The sequence below is a fragment of the Rhincodon typus genome, chromosome 1, assembly GCF_021869965.1.
Source record: "Rhincodon typus isolate 14 chromosome 1, sRhiTyp1.1, whole genome shotgun sequence".
NCBI lineage: Eukaryota > Metazoa > Chordata > Chondrichthyes > Orectolobiformes > Rhincodontidae > Rhincodon > Rhincodon typus.
In genome coordinates this window covers 152,260,898-152,284,508 of record NC_063332.1, presented here as the reverse complement: position 1 = coordinate 152,284,508, position 23,611 = coordinate 152,260,898, and the positions used below count along the sequence as shown (strand labels likewise).

General features: G+C 37.5%; 1 protein-coding gene across 5 annotated transcripts in view; it reads right to left on the bottom strand.

Annotated features, from left to right (window-relative positions):
- Positions 1-2,872: 2,872 nt before the first annotated feature.
- The window catches only part of tbc1d9 (TBC1 domain family, member 9 (with GRAM domain)), a 72,531-nt gene continuing 51,792 nt past the window's right edge, over positions 2,873-23,611 (bottom strand). For all 5 annotated transcript variants that reach the window (XM_048603372.1, XM_048603364.1, XM_048603351.1 and 2 more), the window contains exons 12-22: positions 21,133-21,250; positions 17,267-17,552; positions 16,585-16,714; positions 13,465-13,563; positions 13,274-13,342; positions 12,146-12,386; positions 11,024-11,089; positions 9,624-9,713; positions 4,458-4,526; positions 4,152-4,258; positions 2,873-4,055 (exon numbers count right to left, since the gene is read on the bottom strand). In XM_048603372.1, coding sequence (XP_048459329.1) covers positions 3,372-4,055; positions 4,152-4,258; positions 4,458-4,526; positions 9,624-9,713; positions 11,024-11,089; positions 12,146-12,386; positions 13,274-13,342; positions 13,465-13,563; positions 16,585-16,714; positions 17,267-17,552; positions 21,133-21,250 — 1,959 coding nt within the window. In that variant the 3' untranslated portion in view covers positions 2,873-3,371. The remainder of the gene's footprint in view (positions 4,056-4,151; positions 4,259-4,457; positions 4,527-9,623; positions 9,714-11,023; positions 11,090-12,145; positions 12,387-13,273; positions 13,343-13,464; positions 13,564-16,584; positions 16,715-17,266; positions 17,553-21,132; positions 21,251-23,611) is intronic.

Here is a 23,611-nt window from a genome sequence, read left to right as displayed (position 1 = left end):
TTATGGGCACCTGCATGGGCCCAAGCAATGCCTGCCTCTTTGTAGGATTCGTGGAACAGTCCTCGTCAACAACTACACCGACACCTTCCCTGGTCTCTTTCTCCACTATATTGATGACTGTATCAGTGCTGCCTCGTTCTCTTGAACAGAATATCAGAGGATACTCTGGATGGAGATAGTGTTGTGAAATTTTAGAAAGCTAGAATGGTTCCGAGTCTTAGGCAAAAAATACAGAGTGCTAATTTCGGAGTTGTGGTGGAAAGAGGTAGATGGCATGAACTGGATATATTTGACAGATTTGTGGCTCATGCAGGTTGCTTGAGTTAACTGTCTTCAAACATAACAATTAACCAGCTTTCTGAAATTGAACTTGTAGTTTTTGCACATTTGAAAAAAAAAGGCAGTATGGTAGCTCAGTGGTTGGCACCACAGCACCAGCCACCTGGGTTTGATTCCAGCTTGGGCGACTGTGTGGAGTTTGCACATTCTCCCCGTCTCTGTGTGAGTTTCCTCTCAGTCCAAAGACGTGTAGTTTAGGTGGATTGGCTATGCGAAATTGCCCATAGTGTCTAGGGTGGAAAATGCAGAGGTAGGGGTCGGTCTGGGTGGGATGCTCTTTGGAGGGTTGATGTGGAATAGAGGGGCTGAATGGTCTGCTTCCACACTGAAGGGATTCTGGTGATTCTAAAAGTCGAAGCCTAACAAAGTTCTTTGAACAGGTAAGGTACATTCTTGGAGCGATAGATATCTCTTCGGAGAATGTTAAGACTATATGTTAAAGTTGTAAGAGGGGGCTAAGATCTGGGAAACTGTCAAATTGTCATGTCATGTAAATCGCCAGCTCTATCTTTTTGAAAGAGAAACAGATTTCAGTTGGGGAAAAAAAAATGGTATTTGCAACTTCACTAAGCTGTTTGTTGAATGGCTTAAGGGCATGTGGGCTGTTTTTGACTTTGCTCTGGGACTTTCAACTTGTAAAGAATGTAATGAAAGAGCAGCAATGAGGTGGGTCTTTCAAACTGAATCTTTATGGGAGCCTCCAAACTCTTTTTGTAGGCAGCAGGCTCGACTCCAGCACTCACTCTGATCAAAAACATTGACTGCAAACTTGAGAGCACCCAGGACAGAGTTAGTAATATTCCAGAATTGCAGGGGCAAAAATTTGGTTGTCTAAATTCAATTCAGTAAGACATGACTACCTTTCATGGGCAAATGTTATATCAACTTGTTCAATTTCTAGAGTTAATGTTTTGGGTCACCGAACCCGAAACGTTAACTCTGCTTTTTCCTTCACAGATGCTGCCAGACCTGCTGAGCTTTTCCAGCAACTTTGTTTTTTTTCCTGATTTACAGCATCCGCAGTTCTTTTGGTTTTTGTTCAATTTCTATAATTGTAACAGTGATGATTTGTCCATTCTATTCAACCTAGTATTACATTTTACCTTTTCTCCCCCCAGTGAATTGGCTCTGTGAAGCATTTTTAGAAGATGCACACTCTGTAAAGTTGTTTCAAAGTGATACTTCTTCTTTTAGTAATTGTGTGCTTCTCACAAGAAAATGCTGAATTGTGTTTAATATCGGTATTGACCAGGGAAACCCCAGGGAAATTTAAATCTGTAAGATTCTGCCACCTTGTTGATTTACCACTCGTTAAGGCATTTCCTGACCACGTAATCTAGAGTCTCACAATCCAATATAAACTATCTTTCATGCACTTTGGACAATATGTTGGCAATTATGCAGTAATCTCAGTGCATATTTGCATGTAAATGTCCTGTTAGTACAACAGATCAATTTCAGAAGCCAGCATCAGACAACATAACATTATAAAGTAATACTGTTGATTTCTGGCTACATTAGCACATAACTCATGCTATTTAATGGACTTTACAGGTGGAAGGAGGGGTGAAATTCAATGCTGAATAGAAAGATGGTCCAGCGATCACAATAATCTGCTACTTCAAAGCAAATCTTACAATTAATAGGTGGATGGATTTGGAAGAACGTATATGTCTAGCTCCCAATAATTACTGAATACGTTATTTTCCTTTGTACAAGATGATCAAGAACAGGCTTCAAAATAATTTCAGCATGGGGAAAAAAATACCTGGAATTAGCATAGTCTTCCAGCTCATTTCCAATTACCGGTACCTCGAATGATCCGAGAAACAGTAAAACACAAATGAAAACTAAGTGTTATCAGCAGCCAATAGCAGCAATGCAAAATATTCATTTAAGGCTGTTTCAGATGACAGTGTGCCTCAGATGGCAGCATTATGGCCCACAAGTTTTATCAGAGGAATGGTATAAAATGAAATTTGACTCATGCACAGAAACAAAGGTTTTTCCTGTCTATCTTGTACAATCAACAAAGCGATTGCACAGATCTCCCTAGCCACTAGGCAAGCAAGCAGCAACCAAATACAGTTTTTGTACTTCCCTAATCCATCACACTCTGATCCAACAACCTCTGCATTTTGGCATCTGCAGTGCTTCTAGTTTTCCCTGTAGTAGCACTGTATCAATCTTTATTCTGTGGTGTTGAGTGAGATTTATATATATTAGTAGAATTTATTTTTAAGTTTAGACTTTTCCACGTCCCATGTGCTCTGTATTTATTGAGTGACCCTCTCCCTGACCAGTGTATAATATGTGGTTTCACCTTCACTTTGGTCTAAGATATTTCTGTAGTTTCCTCTCTCCATCTATAATTAATTGTCTATAGCTTGTTTCCTGGTTCATTCTTCCATGCAAATATTTTCTATAATTAAAAGAAAATCCCAATTGGTTTTAGATGCATGGTGAAAACAATATCATAAAATTAACTAGCATAAACATAAATTTAACCAGTGTTTTAAATTTTATTCTATACATTATTCCTTTAACTTTGTAGATCAAAACAATATTCCCAAGAATCCTTTCAAATAACAAAAGGAAAGAAGCTAATTTAAAACCGCAACTTTGATTTGGAAACTAAACTTAGAAGTTGTGTTAGTACAGTATCAAGTATAAAAATGAAATTTCCAGGAATGGTTTCAGTAACAAAGTGACACTAGTTAACATATAAAGTTACAATGAATCATTAGATACAAATGATTAATAAACAAACTTAAACTGTTTTATAAAGCAGCATGAAAACGAAAGTGCAGGTGCTCCAGTTTTCTACAGAATGTCTTAAATTAACGTCTCAAGTTCAATATGCAATGAGAAATGGGGCTTAATATTACTTAATTTACAATACAGATACAGTACACTGGACAATTCTGCTGAAGCTACTGTACACTCAGTTTACTAAATGTTGTATTGGTCTATTAGATAAGTTTATAGGATATTACTTCATGTAACCTGTGGATTAAACAGCAGCAACCACCTCATCCTGAGACTGCAGAGATCTCATAGTCATTCACTGAAGTGTTAGGTTTTCCCATCATTCTAATATTCTTAGCATTTGTAATCCTGGGCATCACTAACCCAGTTTTCTCAAAGTATCTCACCAAAGCATTCTCAGTTAGAAAGGAGGCTAAAAACTGCTCAAAGGTGATAGCCCAATCTTTGTCCATGCTGCCACTCCTGGAAAGAGGGTTTTCATTGTTATTGCGCACAAGCACAGTGTCCTCCGTGAGGTCCTCACACTGTAGTTTATCATCGTCATTAGATCCAGCACTCAGAACAGAATATGAGGACATGGAACTATCATCTTTCGTTTCATCATCTGAAATCAACATTGCTGAAGACACTCTATTGTCTTTTGGTGAATCATCATCCAGTTTAATGTCTTGTAGCTCACTAGATGTCACCTTTTCATCAGCAATTGGGCAGAAAGAATCCCCCTGTCCATAATGCAATGGTTGGTTTTCCTTTTTTGAGTGCACTCTGCTGTTGCTATCATCAATTTTGCCTGCTTCCTGTATTGACTGACTGACAAATTGTTTTCCTACTTCACCAATCTCCAAAAGTAAACTAGTTACAGCTGCAGTTGAATGGTACAGTTCTTGCTCATTTGCATCTTCACTGAACATGTTGTACAGAGTTCTACATAGTTCAATGAACTGTTCCTGCAAAGGATCAGGAATAAACATGCAGTTACCATTGGTAATTTGGAAAATACTAATGTTGGTTACAGATTTTGGCATCAAAGGACTGATACCTACTTGATTCAATTTAGGCAGGTCTTTGATGCTCTCTAACTTATGCTCCTTTTCTTGTGCCCACATCCTGATATAATGTCGGTAATCATGCAAGTTTTGTCGTTTCTCAACTGTAAAAGAACAAATTTCAAAGTTAACAATACGTATGGCTATAAAATTAAATTTTGGAATTATTGAAAATGATTACAGCAATAACCATTTTATTAATACCGTTATTGTCCAAATTAAATATATAAATCCTTCACTTTCAAAATTGGAGCGATTTTTACAAATAAGTCTGCAGAGTATCAGGTTACATAACCAGTGTACCTTTTTCATTCCTCAGGTTTACAGTGACAAAGCCATCTTCTGTTTCATGTTTTGCCCTGGTCTCAACATCTGTAACAATTGAGAATAATTAAATATTGACAAGTTACTATACTTGTTATCAGTTCACTTCAAAGCTATTGCACAGAATCTTTGAAAAATACCATCAGGATGTCAACAACCCACACCATTAGCAGGACACAAATTTTGAACATTTTCTAATGTTCCCCTTTCTCTTTTTCTGTTAATCTTTCTTTCCCTCTCAATATTTCTTTCTGTGCCCTACTTGGTCCCACCAAATGTCAGATGCCCTGCTGTCCTTTCTACGCCACTTGTGCCTCAAAATTACAGCACACCATTTGAGATGTACATTGTCTACCTAATGTTGTAAGCTGCAAGATGTCCTGTTCTGACAAACTTTGGTGCTTTATGTTCTACAAAAGTTCCATTGTCTAACTAAAGCAATTGTAACCTTTATTAAACTTATGTTCTTTAGCGGAACCAACCGCTTTCATGTATTTTTGGCTACCACAATGGAGTTGTCAATACTAACTTTGAATCTCTGCAATTCCTCCAGTCACAAAGACAGTACCCAAGGTAGAGTCAGTACTGCAAAGTTACGTTCTTTAAATTTATTGTTATGTGAAATAAACAAATAACTTTGATTTATAAAAAGACTTAATCTATTCAAAATGCTCCTCAGATAAATCCCCTCACTTATGGAATAAGTTTAGTGAACTCTTATTGCACACTCTCCAAGCGCACATCTCCCACCTTCAGTAAAGAGATCAAAACTACACCTAGAACCTTTGACATGGACTTACCAAAGCCCCATGTAATTGCAGTGAGACATCTTTTCTCTTCTATTAATTTCCTTTCATAAAAAGCTGTCATAGCATTTATTTTACTAACTGCATGCTATCTACCTACAATTTGTTCTAGGTCCAGTGCTAATAACATTTTCCTTTCTTTCACTTTTCTAAAAAAAATTCTAGACTGAATCTTACTTTTTTTGGCAAAGTCTGAGTTGCATTAGTTATTCCACCAAACACACCTTATTATCTCAGAGATAGTAGGAACTGCCGATGCTGGAGTCTGAGATAACAAGGTGTGGAGCTGGATGAACACAGCAGGCCAGGCAGCATCGGAGGAGCAGGAAAGCTGATGTTTCGGATCTGGACCCTTCTTCAGAAATGGGGGAGGGGAAGGGGGCTCTGAAATAAATAGAGAGGGGGGAGGTGATGATAGAAGGTGGGTAGTGGAGCAGATAGGTGGAGAGAAGACGGATAGGTCAAGGAGGCGGGGATGAAGCTAGTAAAGGTGAGTGTAGGTAGGGAGTTGGGCTGGGGGGTTGATCAGTGAGGAGGGAAGGGTGGATAGGTGGGAGAGAAGATGGACAGGTCAATGAGACGGGGACAGGGGCGCTGGTCCTGGGATGAGGTCAGGGATGGGGAGATTTTGAAGCTCGTAAAGTTCACATTGAGACCATTGGGCTGTAGGGTTCCAAGGAGGAATGAGGTACTGTTCCTCCAGTTTTTGGGTGGCATCGTTGCGACACTGGAGGAGGCCCAGGAGTGGGAGGGGGAGTTGAAGTGGTTCGCGACTGGGAGGTGCTGTCATTTGTCGTGAACTGAGCGTAGGTGCTCCACAAAGCAAAGCAGTCTGAGACTCCGCTTGGTCTCCCCGATGTAGAGGAGGTACCTCATTATCTATCCCATCCCTATGGTGTCCGTTCCATCCATTGTACCATGTGCTATTTCCAGAACAACTCGGCATTCAGCAGTTACTCTATAGTTTGCTGGTATCTCTTGCATCCACGCCAATTTTAAAAGCACATGGAGTCCACAGAAAAGCAGCAGTCTGGATATTTGCACCAGGCAACGTAGCCAGAGATTGGCGCCACAGCATCTCAGTCTTTTCAGTTGGTGTGGTGCATACGCACGACTTCCTCTTCCCCTAGGACCAGCATTGGAGGCCATGACACCAGACCATATCAGTCTAGTCAGAGGATGCCATTCGGGTTAAAGCAGTCTCAGCAATCTGGAGGAATGCACTACAAAGAAACTCCACCAGCATACGTGCCACCGATTTCTCTTCAACACCTCACATCCACTACCTCCGCTACAGTACCTACCTCCCACCAAGGCTCATACTCTACCCCTCTCTCTAATACCTGCAATACGTTCTCTCAATTGCTGTCATGCACCCCAATCCCTGATACTACTTATCCTGTATGCTAACCTTGCTACCTATCACTCATTCAAATACCTCTCCATCTGCACCAAAAGTAATAGCTGTGACTCCCATTTTCAGCTTCCATAACTCCTTCTTCTCCACAGGTTCTTGTGAACAGGTTGACTGGAAGAGAAAATAAGATAAAAAGAAACCTGCCTCTCTCTCATTCCAGAAGGGCAGAATGCCACCTATATGGAGTCTATCAGCTCTTCAACCCTTATATGTACAACATCTCAAAATTTGACCACCATGACTGACCTACTGTGTCCAAGCTCCTGGATTGATGTCAGAGGCAGCCCTTGACTTACTGGTACCATGATGCCTTGACTTGACCAAGGCCCATTGACAATTATGAAAAAATTCCTCCCTTTGCATCTGCATCAAATAGCAAGACAAGACGGATGTAATATGAGCCTGGTAGCCCTAGCTAAGGGGCAAAGCAAGGATGCTGTGAGCACCCAGGTAGGGTCAAAGTGAGTCAGCGCTATGACAGTGAGTGAAGAGTTCAGAAATGTTGCTTGGCCCAGTCCATGAGCTGGGTTGATGTACCTGAGCACAAATTGTTCTTGCTGATCATCACCATGATAGTTGCTGCTGCAGTCCAAAGTGCAACACTGAAATGCAAAAGCATCCTCTAAGTGGATTGCAGATGTACCACGAGGGTTCTTAAAGGCTGGTATATATATGAGTTCCGATGTCTGTGAACATGAGGTTTATGTGGGCAGTGTCCATGGATTGCGCCTGGAGTCCGACATGGAGGTCATTCAATGTAAGCAGTAAGCTGAATTTGCCATGTACCTGGTATCATGGCTGTAGTTTCATGTAAAGTTCTCTCAATGTTTAACTTGGTTGGAGAGTGTGGCAAGATAGAAACTGGATAAGGTTAGCTGGCCCATCAAGAAGGCTTTTAATAAGGAAGAATCCCCTTTGATTGGCAACTTGCCGCACCTTGGTGAGAAACTCACCATACTGCTTGTGAAAAGCATAAAACTTGGAATGAAATCTAGATTGGTCTGGTTGACTTTTCGTCAAATACCACCACAATTCTTGCTGAAGTCCATATTGTCCATACACTTACAAGATTCTGCCCTTTGTTTTCATATCCTTCCCTACCCAAGTCAATAACTTCATAGTTTATACAGTGGGGAAAATATCTGGCACCTTCCTTCCCACTCACTTTATCTTAATTTGATTAAAGTTTTTGTATCCTCCTTGACTTTCCCACTTAACATTATCATCAGTAATTACACTACTCTCAATTCCTTCAACCAAGTCATTTTAGATGCCAAGCATGAATCCTTGTAGCACACCACTAGCAAGAGACTGCCAACATGAAAATGACATATTCATTCCGAGTCTGTTGTCTGTTCATTAACCAATCTTCTAATCAATATTATACCTACACTCTGTGGGCATGTTGTGCAACAATCCATTGTGTGGCACAGCAAATGGCTTTTGAAAATCCAAATATACAAATTGCACTGATTTTATTCATCTACTTCACTAATAGTTTCATCCTCAAAAATCTTCAGGTATGTCAAACACGGCTTCCCTTTCAAAATCCACCCCCCCAACTAAATCATACTATAATTTTCTACGTACCCTGAGTGAAAACCCTAATCGTTTTCCAAATAAAATCATTAACGGATTTCAGTGTTTCCTGCCAAGTGATGGCACAATCACTGCCCTGTAGCTCCCAGTTTTCTCTCTCTTCTTTCTTTGAATAATGAGTGGCACTTGATCCCTTCCGATCCATAGTTCTGTCCAAGAATATTACATTGAAAATTTTGGAAGATCACACTTGTGCATTCCTCATCTCAATATCCACTTCTATTAGAATCTTAGAATATAGACCAACAAGTCAATGGAACTTCAGTTTTCAATTCCATTACCTTATCCAGTTTTTTTTAACTAATTAAAATTAATTACTTTCATATTCATCATTCACATTACAGCCTTGGCTCCCCACCATCTCCAATATGGTTTTGTGTGTCTACTTCTACTGGAGGCAGAAAAATATTTGTTTATTATCTCTGCTATTTCCACAATCCCCATTATAAATGCTCCTGGCCCAGTATCTAAGGGATTCTCATTTATCCTCACTATGCTCTTCATTTACACATAGCAGCTCTTGCAATCTATTTTTATAATTCTGGCTGGTTTACACTCGTTCCTATTATCATCCCCTATCAGTTTTTTGGTCACCTGTTGCTCATATCTGCCATTCTCTCTTCATAGATGCTGTCAAATCTGTTGACTACTTCCAGCACTTTTTTTTTTTAAAATTGCCATTTCAGATTTCCAGCTTCCACGGTATTTTCCACAAAGCATTAGTAGTTTTTTTCAGCATTAGTAGGGTTTTACAGAAATTACTGGCCTCCAGCACCCTGAAAATCACCTTGGATTTGAACTACAATGGCATTGCTGATGATAAATTGAAGCTGATGCCGCTTTGTAATCACCAGAATTAATCTATCCACAAATGTGTTATTTGGTTCCTAAAGTGATGAAGTCTAATTGCTTCAAATCTACTTAAACCTGAGGTAGAGAGTATTTGGGCTTCCATTAGATTCCAGCAAATGTCAAAAACTAAGCCAAATCCTTGAATAATATCTATCAGCACAGCACATGTTCAGTGGAACATATCCGAAACTAAGGATCTGTGTGGAATTCCGTCCCAACTGCAAACATCATTTACTTATCAACTAACAGCTTTTCTTGTTTCATTATTGAAACGAAAAAGCTAAGATTTCAGAAGAATGCTACTTTTATTCAGTAAACATGAATTGATCCGGTAAACTGTCTGTAATCATGTGCTCCCTTTTCGTAGTCCTGTTTATACATCAATTCAATTTGATCCATAACACGCAATCCCTCATCTTGACTTACAAACCTTACAAATATATGAACAAATGCAAAACAAACAAAACTTACCTTGTACAGTTTCAGGCGTTACATCTTCAAAGAAGTATTGCGTAGCTTCAAATGCAGAATCAGGGTCCTCTTGCTCATTGAAAAGTGGTTCTATAAACAGTAATGAAAAAAATAGGCATTTGTGTTTTGTTTTCAAAAAATTTAGAGGTTACTTTTGAAGCATAAAAGATGTCTTTGCAACAAATAGAATACCGATAGCCACAAAAACAGAAGTTACTGGAAAGTTTAGCAGGTCTGGCAGCACCTGTAAAGAGGAATCAAAATTAACATTTCGGGTTAGCTACCATCATTTCTGAGGAAAGGTAAGAAAATGTTGGTTTATATGCAGAAGACAGGGTGGGGGAAGGGAGTAAGGAGTAAACAATAAGCAAGGATAGAGCCCAAAGAGAGAGAACATTTGGACAAAGGAGTTGATAATGATCTGGCTGGTGGGGTGAATAACTGAACGTTCTCCAACTTTGATTTGACTTAACTGAAATTTTTAGTTCTGAAAACTTTAAGCTCTGTAATAAAATCTTAAAAGGCAAAAGAGGCGTTTGTGTTGGAAAATGCGGTGATAATGACTGGGAAATGGAGTAAGATTCAGTCTCATTCCATGCACACTATGGAGGGCAATTGTTTTATGCGGTGCAAAGAAAGGTTGGTACACAGATTTCCTCTTAATTCTAAGTAGGAGCTACCATTTTCGAATTCTTACCAAGTTCCCGACAGATCCATGGAAGCCTCAGGGTGCCTCAAGTTGTCCCAGCGCAGAAGACCTGCACATTTTTCATGCAAAATGTTTTTGTTTTATTTTCAATTTACCCAATGGTAAAAATGGTAAGGGGCCCTCTTCTGAAATGAAGCTATGCCAGTATAACATGCACAAATTTGGACTGTGGGAGGAAACCAGAGCACTAGGAGGAAATGCACGCAGACACAGGGAAAACATGCAAACTCCACACAGTCACCTGAGGTTGAAATCAAACCTGGGTCCCTAGTGTTGTGAGGCACCGTGCAGAAGTGGTAAACTAAGAAATTGCCAAAAAATAAATACACACATGCCTATAATGAAATTGAAAGGTTTTTGCACAGTGATTTAAAATGTTCTTCCTCAATGGAATATCCTACCTTGTGGGATACACATTCATTTTATGTAATTTCTTCTCTGGGGTATTTTTACATTCTGGCTTTGCAAATTCAAGCCACATCAGGGAAATGACCAGTCACTAATCATTTCCTTAAGAACAACAGATTAGGTTTTATGCACAAAGCAGGAAAACATGGAAGATTTTAGAACATTATTGAATGAAAATTATTTTAATACTTATATTTGTTTTAAAAGATTCCTTCCATTATGAAACTGTAATTGAGTAATTTTCTCATTAGAACTTGACTATAAAATACATAAAATTTCTTACCTGGAAGTACGTGTATCTTATACAATAATTTTAATTTTTCTACAAGATCCGCATGGCACATCGTACCTATGAAAACAAATCACAGAAAATCTAATTAAAAAGGGCTCAAAAGATTAAATACTCAATTAAACACAATATTCACTGTTCTGCTGTAGTGTTTGGATTTTTTCCAATTTGACTTAGGCTCTTTTTATAGTTATAAGCTATTACAATAAAACACTAGTGCAGTGTTTCCCAGGAAGGGAAAGCATTTCATCTATAGGTTTCTATGTAAAAAGTACCTATCTAGCTTTGTTAGGAAAGAATTCAGGCCTAAAAGTTCAGGCAGTTGGGTCATGCTCATTATTTTTAAAAAAAACTGCACATTTAAAAGGAGCCTTGCACATGTTAGAACTTGGCTGGAGTTCCAGAGAAGCCATTGTTGCATTGGAGATTGCAAACCCAAAGCTTCAGCTACCAACCTCACTAGGGTTTGCAACCTGCAGTTTGGGAAGTCCTCCACTAAAATTTAAATGAAAACAATACACAGTGTTCTATCCATACAAAGTGTTATTATTTCAAAAACATAAGTAAGTTTCCATGAAATAATTGGAGAAATCATTGAACTAAACACAAAAAAAGAGAGTAATTTAAAAAGGTACAATAACTGATTTTGGGAAGATAGCTTTACGTGTTTGTTCTTTTTAAATTTTATTACTTTTCTCCCCCAACTCCACGGCAGCCATTTGTTATTCACAGCTTTATGCTGGCTAGAGTGCAATAATTCCAAAGTAATAATCAAATCTGCTCACCATGGCAAAATGCACAGTCATTCTCAGTATCAAGCACAACATTTCCCTCAAAATGTTGTCCAATCACACTGCACATGGGAACAAGTTGGCATATCAAACAATGGGCAATTGTAAGTATATGTAGAATTATTATCTTGGATTATTTTCTTTAAATTCTTAAAGTGGAAACATCAACAGAAACTTCAGTTGTTTACTCACTTCTTTTCCAAACTCTCTCACCAGCAGGTACTATTTCATTTAAAAACACTTTCCATTTACCTATTGAAATTTCAATAGAGTGGCACTGCAAACCTTACAACATAATGAATGGAAAATAAATCTTTTTACTTACTTAATCCTATGACAAATTCTTTGAAGTTTATTAAAGAGTCTCCATTCTCATCAAGTAGTCGGAATAAGCGTGCAGCTAGTATATCAGAATGTGCACCACATGACCAGGGGAAAAGAAGTGTAAACAATCCTTTGAATTGTTCAAAGTCAATACGATATTGTTCAAGATAAGGCAGACTAGGATCATGACGTTCTATAGCATTGCTGTTTCCACCCCAGTAACAACTGGTGAGATGTTCAGCCTAAAAAGATGATAAAAAATTTACCGAGTTTACAATTTTCAAGTGGTAATATAAAAATATAAAAATACAGAGCATGTTTAAAAAGACAAATTTTAGTGGCTAACAAAAAAAAAAGTTGATGGCAAATGGTGAAAATATTAAGCAGGTCTGGCAACATCTATGGGGAGGGAAAAAGAATTGATAGTTATGTCTACAATGTCCAAGTACCTAAGTTCTGGAAATATCTTTCTGCCTTACGTTTTTCTTTTAAGACACTCTTTAAAATGTAACTCTGATCAAATTTTTGCCTTAAAGTGACTAGGTGTCAAATTTTGCTTTGTAATGCTCCTTGGAACATCTTATTGGGTTAAAAAGTACTAAATAAATAGAAATTGGTGTTGTGTATAACACGAAATAATAGCAGACACAAGTTGTTTATTCAATACGGACATAATTGAGGAATCCCTCCCTTCTAACAGCCCTGGATTGAATCCTGGGGAATTACTACACAGATGAACAAGTTATTAAAAACATCTGGCAAGATGCTCAGCCTAAAAATTAGAAAGCTTAGCAAGTTAAACAACTTTAAGTTTTGTCACAACCTCTACAGCTCAGTTTCCTGACTGGAATAAAGCAGAGCTCGATACTTGAAGCAAGAAAAATAAACTGAAATCATTCAGGTAGTGGCATTTGTGCCTTTGTATTTGATACCATGTCTCAGTTACACTAAAGTAGTAACTTTAACTCTGCGCTTTCAGAAGCAGTTCCACTTTATAGATAAGGGGTACTAGATGGTATTTATGTGTACATCAGCTTTACACATAATATTATGAACAATGATGACAACTGATAAAACAAAAAAAAACTTCATATGCTAACTGGGACATTGACATCAAAAAGCTGCTTACCTTGAAAAGGACATACAGTTCTTCCAGTTCATCAATTGTAAATGATGTGTCTGTCACAATAGCTCGAACCTGGATATTAAAAAAAAACAAAGCACATATTCAGGAAAAAAGCAAATATATTTTGTACTCTCGTATTGAAACAAAATGAGAAACTACAAATCAATTTGGAATATTTGTATTACTGCACTCACTACATTACGCTTTGTTGTATCTTCAAGAGTTTGAATCACTCGTAGTCGCTGCTTAAAGCGCATCTGCTCGATCACATCTGCTCTGATGCTACCAAATTTCTGAAAAAAAATAAACATGCAAAGTGTATATTATTAATTATAAAATAATCCTGCATAATTGTCTACGGAAGCTACATTTCACACAAATAGAACTTAAATCCGTTCCACATAGTTTCTAAAGTAGAGAAACAAAACAAGTTTGCAATTAGTCATGAGCACCTCTCCAATGCTGAAGCATGAAATATCAAAAATTTAGGTTAATTTGATGGAAAAAGCTTCATTTTTCTTCAATTCTTCTAATCTTTGACTAATGTTAAATACAGTAATGTCTTAATTTAAAGACGTTTAAAACTTAAAGCATCGAGATGGTGTTTGGTGGAGAACAAGAGTGTTTGAACTTTATATTTTCCTTTGTGGTGCATAAAATTCACTAGCTCATGATTTGAGGAAACAATCTCTCTACTTTTGAAAGTTTTCAGTTGTTGCATATTTTCATTTATATCCTTTGGAGCTCATCTCAGAGTCTTACAGAAGATAAATTATTTCTGCATCTATCATTCTGTCACTACTCATTTTCTCTTCATTTGCTGCAGAGGTTTGACCAGAGTGCAACAGAAAGTATCATCTCACCACCATAATAAATATACATAAACATAGTGTTTTCTCCATGCTATGCTTTTTTGATGCCTTTAAATGACAGGCTGCTCCATCTGAGATGGCTCTAGGCGAAAACCAAGGTACGAAGGATATAGTTCATGATTTCCTGTTTGTCAATGGATGTGCACCAGCTGTTGTTTCAGAGCTGGGCATTCAATGAAGCATGAACTGATTCCCCAATGCACGCGACTACTTTGGCCTTATGGCCAGCACAAGGAAATTTAAAGTAATATACCAGCCTGCTCCAGAAAAGCCCTACCTTAAGCCCAAGGTTCCAATTTATGAACAAAGTCAAGAACAAAATGGGGTAGACTCAGCAGTGTTCAATATCACTTATCTAGTCAGCACACTCTCTTGAGTTGTCAATATAAATGACAAGACATATGCAAGAACTGCCAAAGCAAGCACAGCCTTCAGCAAACACCAGTGTGGGAATGAAGAGGAGTAAATCAGCCTACCAAATTGAAAGTTTACAGGGTAACAGTTTTGCTTTTGTGCTCTACAAGACTTGGACCAATATACCATATGTACCAGCTGCATACCAAGAAGTTCAAGTACTTTCACTTGAGCCACCTTCAGAGGTGCTCACTACGCCAAGCATCCATACCATACTGAAATGATCACAAATTAGTTAGGCGCCAAGTAATCAGAATGCCTGACAAATTGCCTACTGAAGCAAATCTTCAGTGGAGAGCCTTATTGAAATAAGGAAGAACACATCCATGTGCTATTTTTTCTGACCTTGGGGCATATCAAAACAATTTATAGTCAATTAATTATTTCCATGGGGTAATGAATAATGTAGACAAATGAAGCAACCAATTTGCACACAGCAATATCCCACAAACAGGAATGAAATTAATGACCTGTTAATTTCTTTGGAGATATGGGTTGGGGGCGGGGGGTGCGGTGCAAGTTTCGGAAACAAGGTGTACCTTACTCCTCTCTGTACTCCCACCAAAAAAAGTCCCTGGAATTTTTACATCCACTTAAAAGCAACATGCTCTGAATTATAATTCATTTGAAAGGTTGCACTTATATGAGACCTTCAGTATGGCAATAGAGTTTTCTAAACTTGAGCAGTACTCCTATGCAAACCGGGTAGCTTACATCTTAGCACGGCCAATCTGTCATTGGCTCTTTTAACTATTTTGAAAGAGGAATCACTCTATCTTGCACATGGAAATATCAATTCTGTAAAATGCTCAGAAGAAGTTTGGTATAGAGATTATATAGCCAGATGTTCAGAATTAAAATGTCAGAAGATAAATCTAGGATAAGGGAAATTTAAAATAACAGAAAACAGTCAGTTAAATGAAAAACAGATATCTAGACACAATATTCTTTTCATTGTTTCCCAACTGCTTCTGCAGGAAGGACAGGATTTGGACAGAGCTGAGACTGCAAACTAAAATTATCAGTTATTTATCCACATACTTTCATTTTGAAAACATCCAATTCTTGTACACTTTGGGCGGCCTGTGAGCCAACTCAGCATTCTTCCAAAGCAGCTTAGCTGAAATGAAGATGGGAGTTTCATTACACTGATCTCAATAAGTCATTTCTGCTGTATTAAGTTGTCCAAATTACAGCTTTATGATGTGCTGCAAGGAAAAAATCAGAGAGACAGACAACTTCTCTCTTAGGCAAAACACTGAAACATTTGAAGCTTTAAGACTAGGGAAAAAACAAGGAGGTTGGACTAGTTTTGAATTTTTCTAGCAAATTGGTAAGACAAATAATGGTCTTTTCCTGAACATGGTAAAATGTTCACTTAAGGTCTTTTAGTGTCATTTCTAAGTTTCAGATACACTGCCAATTAATTTGGTGACTTCATTGTGATGCTTTATACCCTTATGATATAAATTATTTTGCAGTACACCAACAGATGCCTGTTAGCTAAAGACATAAATCAAGATAGTACATTTTCAGTATGTTGCAGTGAAGTTTCACTGTCAACAGCAACCACATGACTTCACCAAGTTGAATTTAGCACACAGGAGCTACTCTTAACACTTCTGGTTTAAATTGACATTAGGAACTACAAGAAGCATAAATTATGTGGAAAATTGCTGGTTCTCTATGCTTACTTCAATCTGTAAGTCAAAACTAGACTGAAAGTAACGAGCTTGGAAAAAACGATCAATTTTGATGATTAGACAGCACCACCAACAATTGTCACAGAATCATCTGGCCTTTCCTCAATTCAGTCCAAGTGCAATTATAAGTCATTTAGTCAAGCTTTTCTCAATATAAAGAAAGGGTTTTATTCCCCCTTTTTTTTGAACTTGGATCATCCTCCTCTCCAAATGTGATTGAAGAAGTTATACATCAATAACATTCAATTCAACTCTTCCAACATGAAAAGACCCTTTACTCAAATCAAATATCATATTAGAGATGACTGACCACACTTTTACTCACATCATATGAGCCCCTGATTAATTTGAAAACATCAACTTCAGGATAAGGATCTCCATCGTCACTAAGAAGAGAATGAAGATGAGGGATGGGTGGCAATGTGCTGTCTTTGTTCGTCACACTGTCCAAATATCTACAGAACCAAAAGAGTTCATGTTGTGAATGCTTTACTGATAAATGACTAGTACAGATCAATTAATAAAGACATTTTCTTGGAAGCCAAAAGTTCAAATTATTACAGCCTTAGAGCATTTAAATAAAAAATAATTTCTCTTGGGACATTGAAGGCCTTACACATAATGCAGTAATTTCTTCCCACTGCACTATATAAGTTTTACAATGAAAACAACATGCATGCAAGGTTCATTAATGTATTTTACATTGGTATGAATACAAACAGAAATTACAATAACAGAATCTAAACAATGTTCTGCTTTAATCAATTCTAAGAAGAATTATTTGGTACCCAATCATTTCTTTTGTCAGGTGAAACTGAACCACAACCATTAATATGAATTATTAGACATGGGGATCTTGCTAAAGATTGCTAAAAATGTATCTACTTTTAACATAACCTGGAAGAAATTCTCTGGAATCAAATTTTTGAAATTTTATTTACCCAGTTTAGTGTAGAATTATTATAACACACTGATTAAAAATCAAACAGCAAATAAAATTAACTCACTTTCCAAGTATAGTCATTGCCTCTCCATCATCCTTACAATTCAACAACTTGTCAATATTAGCATCCAACACAGCAAGAGCGAGTTGAAAGATCACTTTAATTCCCTCAAAGAAGAAACAGTCCACAACAACAACAGCACTTTCAAAAGGCATCACACTGAGGAAGACGGTGAGGAACCAGGAAAGCGAGATGGTGGATATAACACTAAAATACTGCATACAATCATAAAGCTGTGGCACATAATCCCTGGTAAGCTCTTCAAACACACCTTGATCCACCAATGCCCCTAGAGAAAGGAGCAGAAAACAATATTAAATATTGAAAATAACTGGTTAAATTCCCATTAAAGAAAATAATTTTTCAAGCTTTTACATTAGTGTAACTTTGTTTTTAAATTTGTCTTACTGGTCTTCCCAAGAGATAAAAATGTTTGGAATGGAAATCATCATGTATAGGGCATGATATCAATCTTTTTAAAAAAAATATACGGGACTGGCTAGGCCAGCCTTTTCCAGTCCTGACACTTCTATATGCAAGGGACAAGTGAAACAACAAAAATATATTAAAAACACAACTGAATTAATTAAATCAATGTAAGTAATACAAAAACATACAGTAAAAATATTGTTAGAACCAAAATGAAAAAAAGGGTGGTAGCTCAGTGGTTAGCACAATGCCAGAGACCCGGGTTCACTTCCAGCCTTGGACAACTGTCTATGTGGAGTTTGCACATTCTCCCCATGCCAGCGTGGATTGCCTCTGGGTGCTCCGGTTTCCGCCCACAGTCAAAAAACGTGCAGGTAAGGTGGTCTGACCGTGCAAAATTGTCGATAATGTCCATAGATGTGCAGGTTAGGTGGATTAGCAATGGGATTTGGAGGGTTGCAGGGATAAGGTACGGGGGGTGGATCTGGGTGGAATGCTCTTCGGGGGTGGCCGTGTGGACTCAATGGCCTGCTTCCACACTGCAGGGAAGCTACGATTCTAATGCTTTAATACTTTACAAGGTGGAATTAAACTGGATGATATTGTCAGGATTTTTATTTAAAATGAGTGGAATTTAAGTTTGAGATTTAAGTTAGCAATGTTTCTTTTCTGCTACTGGTTAAAACAATCTGTTTGCAATAAACAGCTGGTTTCTTGTTATGCATGGAAACCCGAGGAATGTTTTATTTTAATCTGGGCTAGGTCCATCACTTAAACGAGGACTTTGAATAGGTTGACTAAATCTTCTCACATTGTGGTGACTCTGGGAAAGATAGGGCTTAATTTCCAAGGTGCTACTCAAGGAAGTCATGAAACTGAAGATAAAGCCAGTATCCATTGTGTCTCCAATTAAAAAGGTGCTGGCTCAGTGTGTAGTACAACTACAAACATCTGAAATTGTACTCAAAATTGGCAAAAACAAGGACAAGGACAAGTTGAGCAGCTGAAACACACTATCTTTTTTCTAGAATGCAATTTTATTACCATTCATCTTTAGAGCTTCAGGAACAACTGGGAAAGAAACAGATGCTGGAGCATTGTTAAAATTTCTTCAAAATAAGTAGGGGCTAATTGCTTCAAATTTAACTCCACTGGTTTTAAATTACTGGAGATATTCTTTACAGTTAATTAGTTAAATTTCTTTACTATCTGTACAGAAGCAGAAACATTTAAAAAATGCAGGTTTGATATTTGTTTTGGGCACTTCTCTTGCCTGCACAAATATTAAAAAAAAGTGATTTTAACAGTAGCAGGAAAAAGTTTGTGCAAGAAAAGCTGCTTTTGAAACAGTCCTTTTAGCACTGAAGGGGAAGTAAAAGCTTATAATGTCAAATTAAAGTCAACATCTCACCCACCAATGAAGTGTATATGAAGAAGAAAAGATTAGTGAAGACAAATGTAGGTCCCTTAGAATCAGAAACAGGGCAAGTTATAATAGGGGAAAAAAAAAGAGATGGGTGTCAAATTAAACACATTTTTGGTTCTGTTTTCACTCGGGAGGACAGAAGTAATGTATCAGAAATGTTGGGAAATAAAATCTTGTGAGAGGGAAGAATGAAAGGAAATCAGTATTTGGGGGGAAAATGGTGTTTGGGAAATTGACAGCATTAAAGGCCAATAAATCTGCAAGGCCCAATAACCAACAAATAAGAGTAGCTGAAGAAGTGGCCTTGAAATAGCAAATGCAATGGTGGTCATCCTTTGGATTGGACGTTAGTTAATGTAACCTTAGTGATTTAAAAAAAAACAAAAAAAACCCAGGAAATTACAGACTGGTTAACCTGACATTGGTGGTAGGGAAAATGCTACACTCAAAGATTTAATAGCACAGCACTTGGAAAACAGTGGCAGGATTAGACAAAGACAGCAAGGAATATGGAAAGAAAATCATGTTTGACAAATCTACTGGAATTTTGAGAGGATGTAACTAGTAGAGTTGATAAGGGGAAGTCAGTAGGTGTGGTTTACTTGCATTTTCAGAAGGCTTTTGGTCCCACTTAAGAGAGTAACATGTAAAATTAAAGCACATGGGATTGGAGTAGTGTACTGACATGGATTAGAGAACTGGCTGACAGAGTAGAAACAAATAGGCCATTTTCTGAGTGGCAGTGAGTGATTAGCAGTGTACCACAGGGATCAGTACTTGGACCCCAGCTATTCTCAATATATAGAAATGATTTAGATAAGGAAACTAAATGCAATTTGTCCAAGTCTGCAGACAATACAAAACTGGATGGAAGGGTGAACTCTGAGGAGGATACAGAGATGTTTCTGTGATTTGAACAAGTTCAGTGAGTGAGCAAATGTGTGGCAGATTAAATATAATGTGGGTAAATGTGAGGCTATACACTTTGGTGGAAACAGGGAAGCAGATTATTATCTCAATGGCAATAGATTGGGAGAGGTGAGGTGCAATGGGATCTGGGTGTCACGAAGTAAGCATGCAGGTGCAGCAGGTGATGAAGGTGGCAAACAGTATGACAGCCTTCATAGTACAGGGATTCAAGTACAGAAGCAGGAATGTCTTGCTGCAATTGCACAGGGCCTTGATGAGACCATACCTGGAGTAGTGTGCGCAGTTTTGGTCTCCCAATCTGACAAAGGATGTTCTGCCTTTAGAGAGTATAACGAATGTTTACTCACCTGATTCCTGCAATGACAGGACTGACACATGAAGAAAGATCAGATCAGTTAGAAATATATTCATGGGAGTTTAGAAGAACGGAGAGGGATGTCATAGAAACCTACAACTTCTAATGGAATAAGACAGGCTAAACATAAGGATACTGATGACAACCAGGGAGTCCAGCACTAGGGGGTCACAGTTTAAGGATATGGGGTAAGCCATTTAGGACAGACAGGAGGACAGTTACATCAACCAGAGATTGGAGAGCCTGTGGAATTCTCTGCCACAGAAAGCAGTTGAATGTTTTCAAGGAGTTAGGAGTTAGATGTAGTTCTATAGACTAAAGGGGTCAATGGGTATGGGGAGAAAGCTGGAATAGGATACTGAGTTGGATGATCAGATATGATCATATTGAATGGCAGAGCATGCTCAAAAGGGCTATTAACTTACTCCTGCACCTATTTTCAACACATCTGTGTGTCAACTCTGTGAAGACATCACCTTTGAATATCTTCTCATGCTGAATGTAGGTCTTGGACTGTAATTTTGGTTATGATAAAATAAAAAAGGACAAAATTGATAAAAGAAAAGAAACTGAACTGACAGACATTGCTGCCTTCTGAGTGGATTTCCTTTGCTAGGAAAATTCTATATTGTATTTAGCTGTCCAGGGTAGACTCTTCCTCAATGAACAATTATTTTCTTTAACAACAATATTAAACTTTAGCACTTACCACAACTAAACAATACTTACCAACCACTCTAGTGTTATAGTAGTCTGGCAGCATCCGTTCACAAAGTGCAACCAGCAACCAGAAAGCTTCCTCCTCTTTTGCATACAATAGCAGCACTGAAGTAACAATGTTCATTGCCTGTATTTGCAGATATAAACATTATTCAGTAAGATGTTGCATAATCTATTTTATATAAAAATCCACTTAGAACTTTGTTATTTGTGTCAAAAAAGATCATTAATTAGCAATGCTCAAGTAGGTTGGATTTTTTGAATACATGAAAATTAATTTAACAAAATTAGTTATCATTGAATAATACCATTAGATTTTAATCACACAGAACAAAGCTATCATTCTGGACTTAAACAGCCATCCACTTAGTTCTCACTTTGCCTTCTAATTCAAATATTTATCCACTTTGTTCATAATGGATTCTGTCCCCATAAGTGTGCCCATCAAACCTTTGCATGAAGCATCATCTGATAGCTTCTCTTAATGTATTATGGATATTACATTTTTGCTGCAAATCCACTGACCAGCAAAAATATTTTCTTTCCCCATATGTCTTATCGAAATCTTCATAACAGATTACATTTCTAACAAATACCCAAGTATTCTTTATGCTGTGAAAAAAGCCTCAATTTCACTAATCTCTCCTCAAACCAAAATCCTCTCATCCCTTGTTTTACTTCATGAATCTCTTTACTGTTGACAAGACTGTCCTTGAAGACATGTTAAAGTGGCAAAAATTGTATACAACATCTCACCTGTGGCCTAACAAATGATTCATACAAATTTAACATTATGCTTTTCGTATTATTTACACTCTATTTTTCATAAAACATACAATATATTGTAAGGAATCTTAAATTACCAGCCTTACAGCTTTTAAAGATATTTGACATTTGCATCTGATATTTGCTTCATCCTGACTTTTTTTGTACTATTTGCCTTAAATTTGGCAGATGTTTATTTAGTCTTATTTTAAATTTTAAATGCTCCACATATCCAAAGTGGTCTATGCTTTTCCCACATCACATCTTTACTTCCTGAGGGAATAAGCGGTCAGCATCCCAATTTTGTTTTCTGTTCAAACTATTCACATTGTTTATGCATCTTATCTTTTTCCTTCCAGTTTGATTAGTGCTACGATTCCAGCTGATGTTATCACTAGACTAGTCAGATTCCACACTGAAATCTGGCTTGATGAATTATACAAGGCATTTTTTTGGTTTGTGTTTCTCCCTGAAACACAAACACAATGTAGCAGATTTGGTTTCAACAACAAAAACTTATGAACCAAAAAAAATGTTAAAATAGAACAAACTCGACTACATTCATGTAACACTTAACATTTTTGAAACACACGGTAACATACTACCCTAAATTAATCTCAAAATACGCCTTTTCAGATCCCAAAAGTACAATTGTATAGTACCCAAAAGCAGCCTTGCACAGTTTTTACACCAGAGTAAGAAAAATCTCTTTCTCTCAAGCCTCGATAGGCTCAATTTAACACTGGCTATGTTCCAATCTGGAAAATCTGACAGCTCCAGGGAGTGGCTTTCATACATGTGAGGTTAGAAGTATTCAGCTTCAAATAACCTCTTCAGGTTTTGGTCTGAAATTATGACCAAATTCCTAACTGTAAGGTAGTTCCTTTTTACAATTTTTTAAAAAGTATCAATTTACCTTAATATTAAAAACTCCAATCTAAATTTTAAAATAAAAGGACAGTAAAATATGTATTAAAAACCCCTACATTTCACTCACTTAATTCCCTTTAATCTCGGAAATTTGGTTTCTCCAGTCAATGAGCTTTATCTTTGACACTTCCCGTGTGTTTTGATTTTGTTACAGTTCCTGTTTACTTATCTACCGAATAATATCTACTTGGTCTACTTCATTTCTCTGCATACCAGCACAATGGAAAATTACCCAAAAATGTCCTGTAATTAAAAAGTAGGATAAATCTACAAGTCAATTATCATCTCTTCAATCGAATCTTAATTAACAAAGTGATGAATGGTGTCATCAACAGTTCTATCAAGTTGCACTTATTCACCAATACCAGTTCTCCCAACGCTCAGGTGATCCTGGTAGATCCTAAACTGAGTTTAAAACATCATTACTGCTTTGATCAAAACATTGACAAGTAAAGAGTAGTCAAAACCCGAGAAGGACACAGTTGGCATTAGGAACTCCTTGTAAAACTGAAGGAAAGCTCATCAGAAGTTGGAGTCAGAACCATTGACCACAATACATAGGAACAATGAGTGAATTTGCCTCCACAAGTCCCCAAAGTGTCTCAGAAATTTCAACCATAGGGCAGAACAACTGGATAAAAATTGCCCCTGAAGAGTAGAATGGCAGAATTTCACAGGAACTGGTCCTCACATCATAGCAGCAGGTGCAGGAAACAGGCTGTTAACAGCAAACACAGGAGAAAAACAGCCTGTGACAACAAGGTGCAGGGCTGGATGAACACAGCAGGCCAAG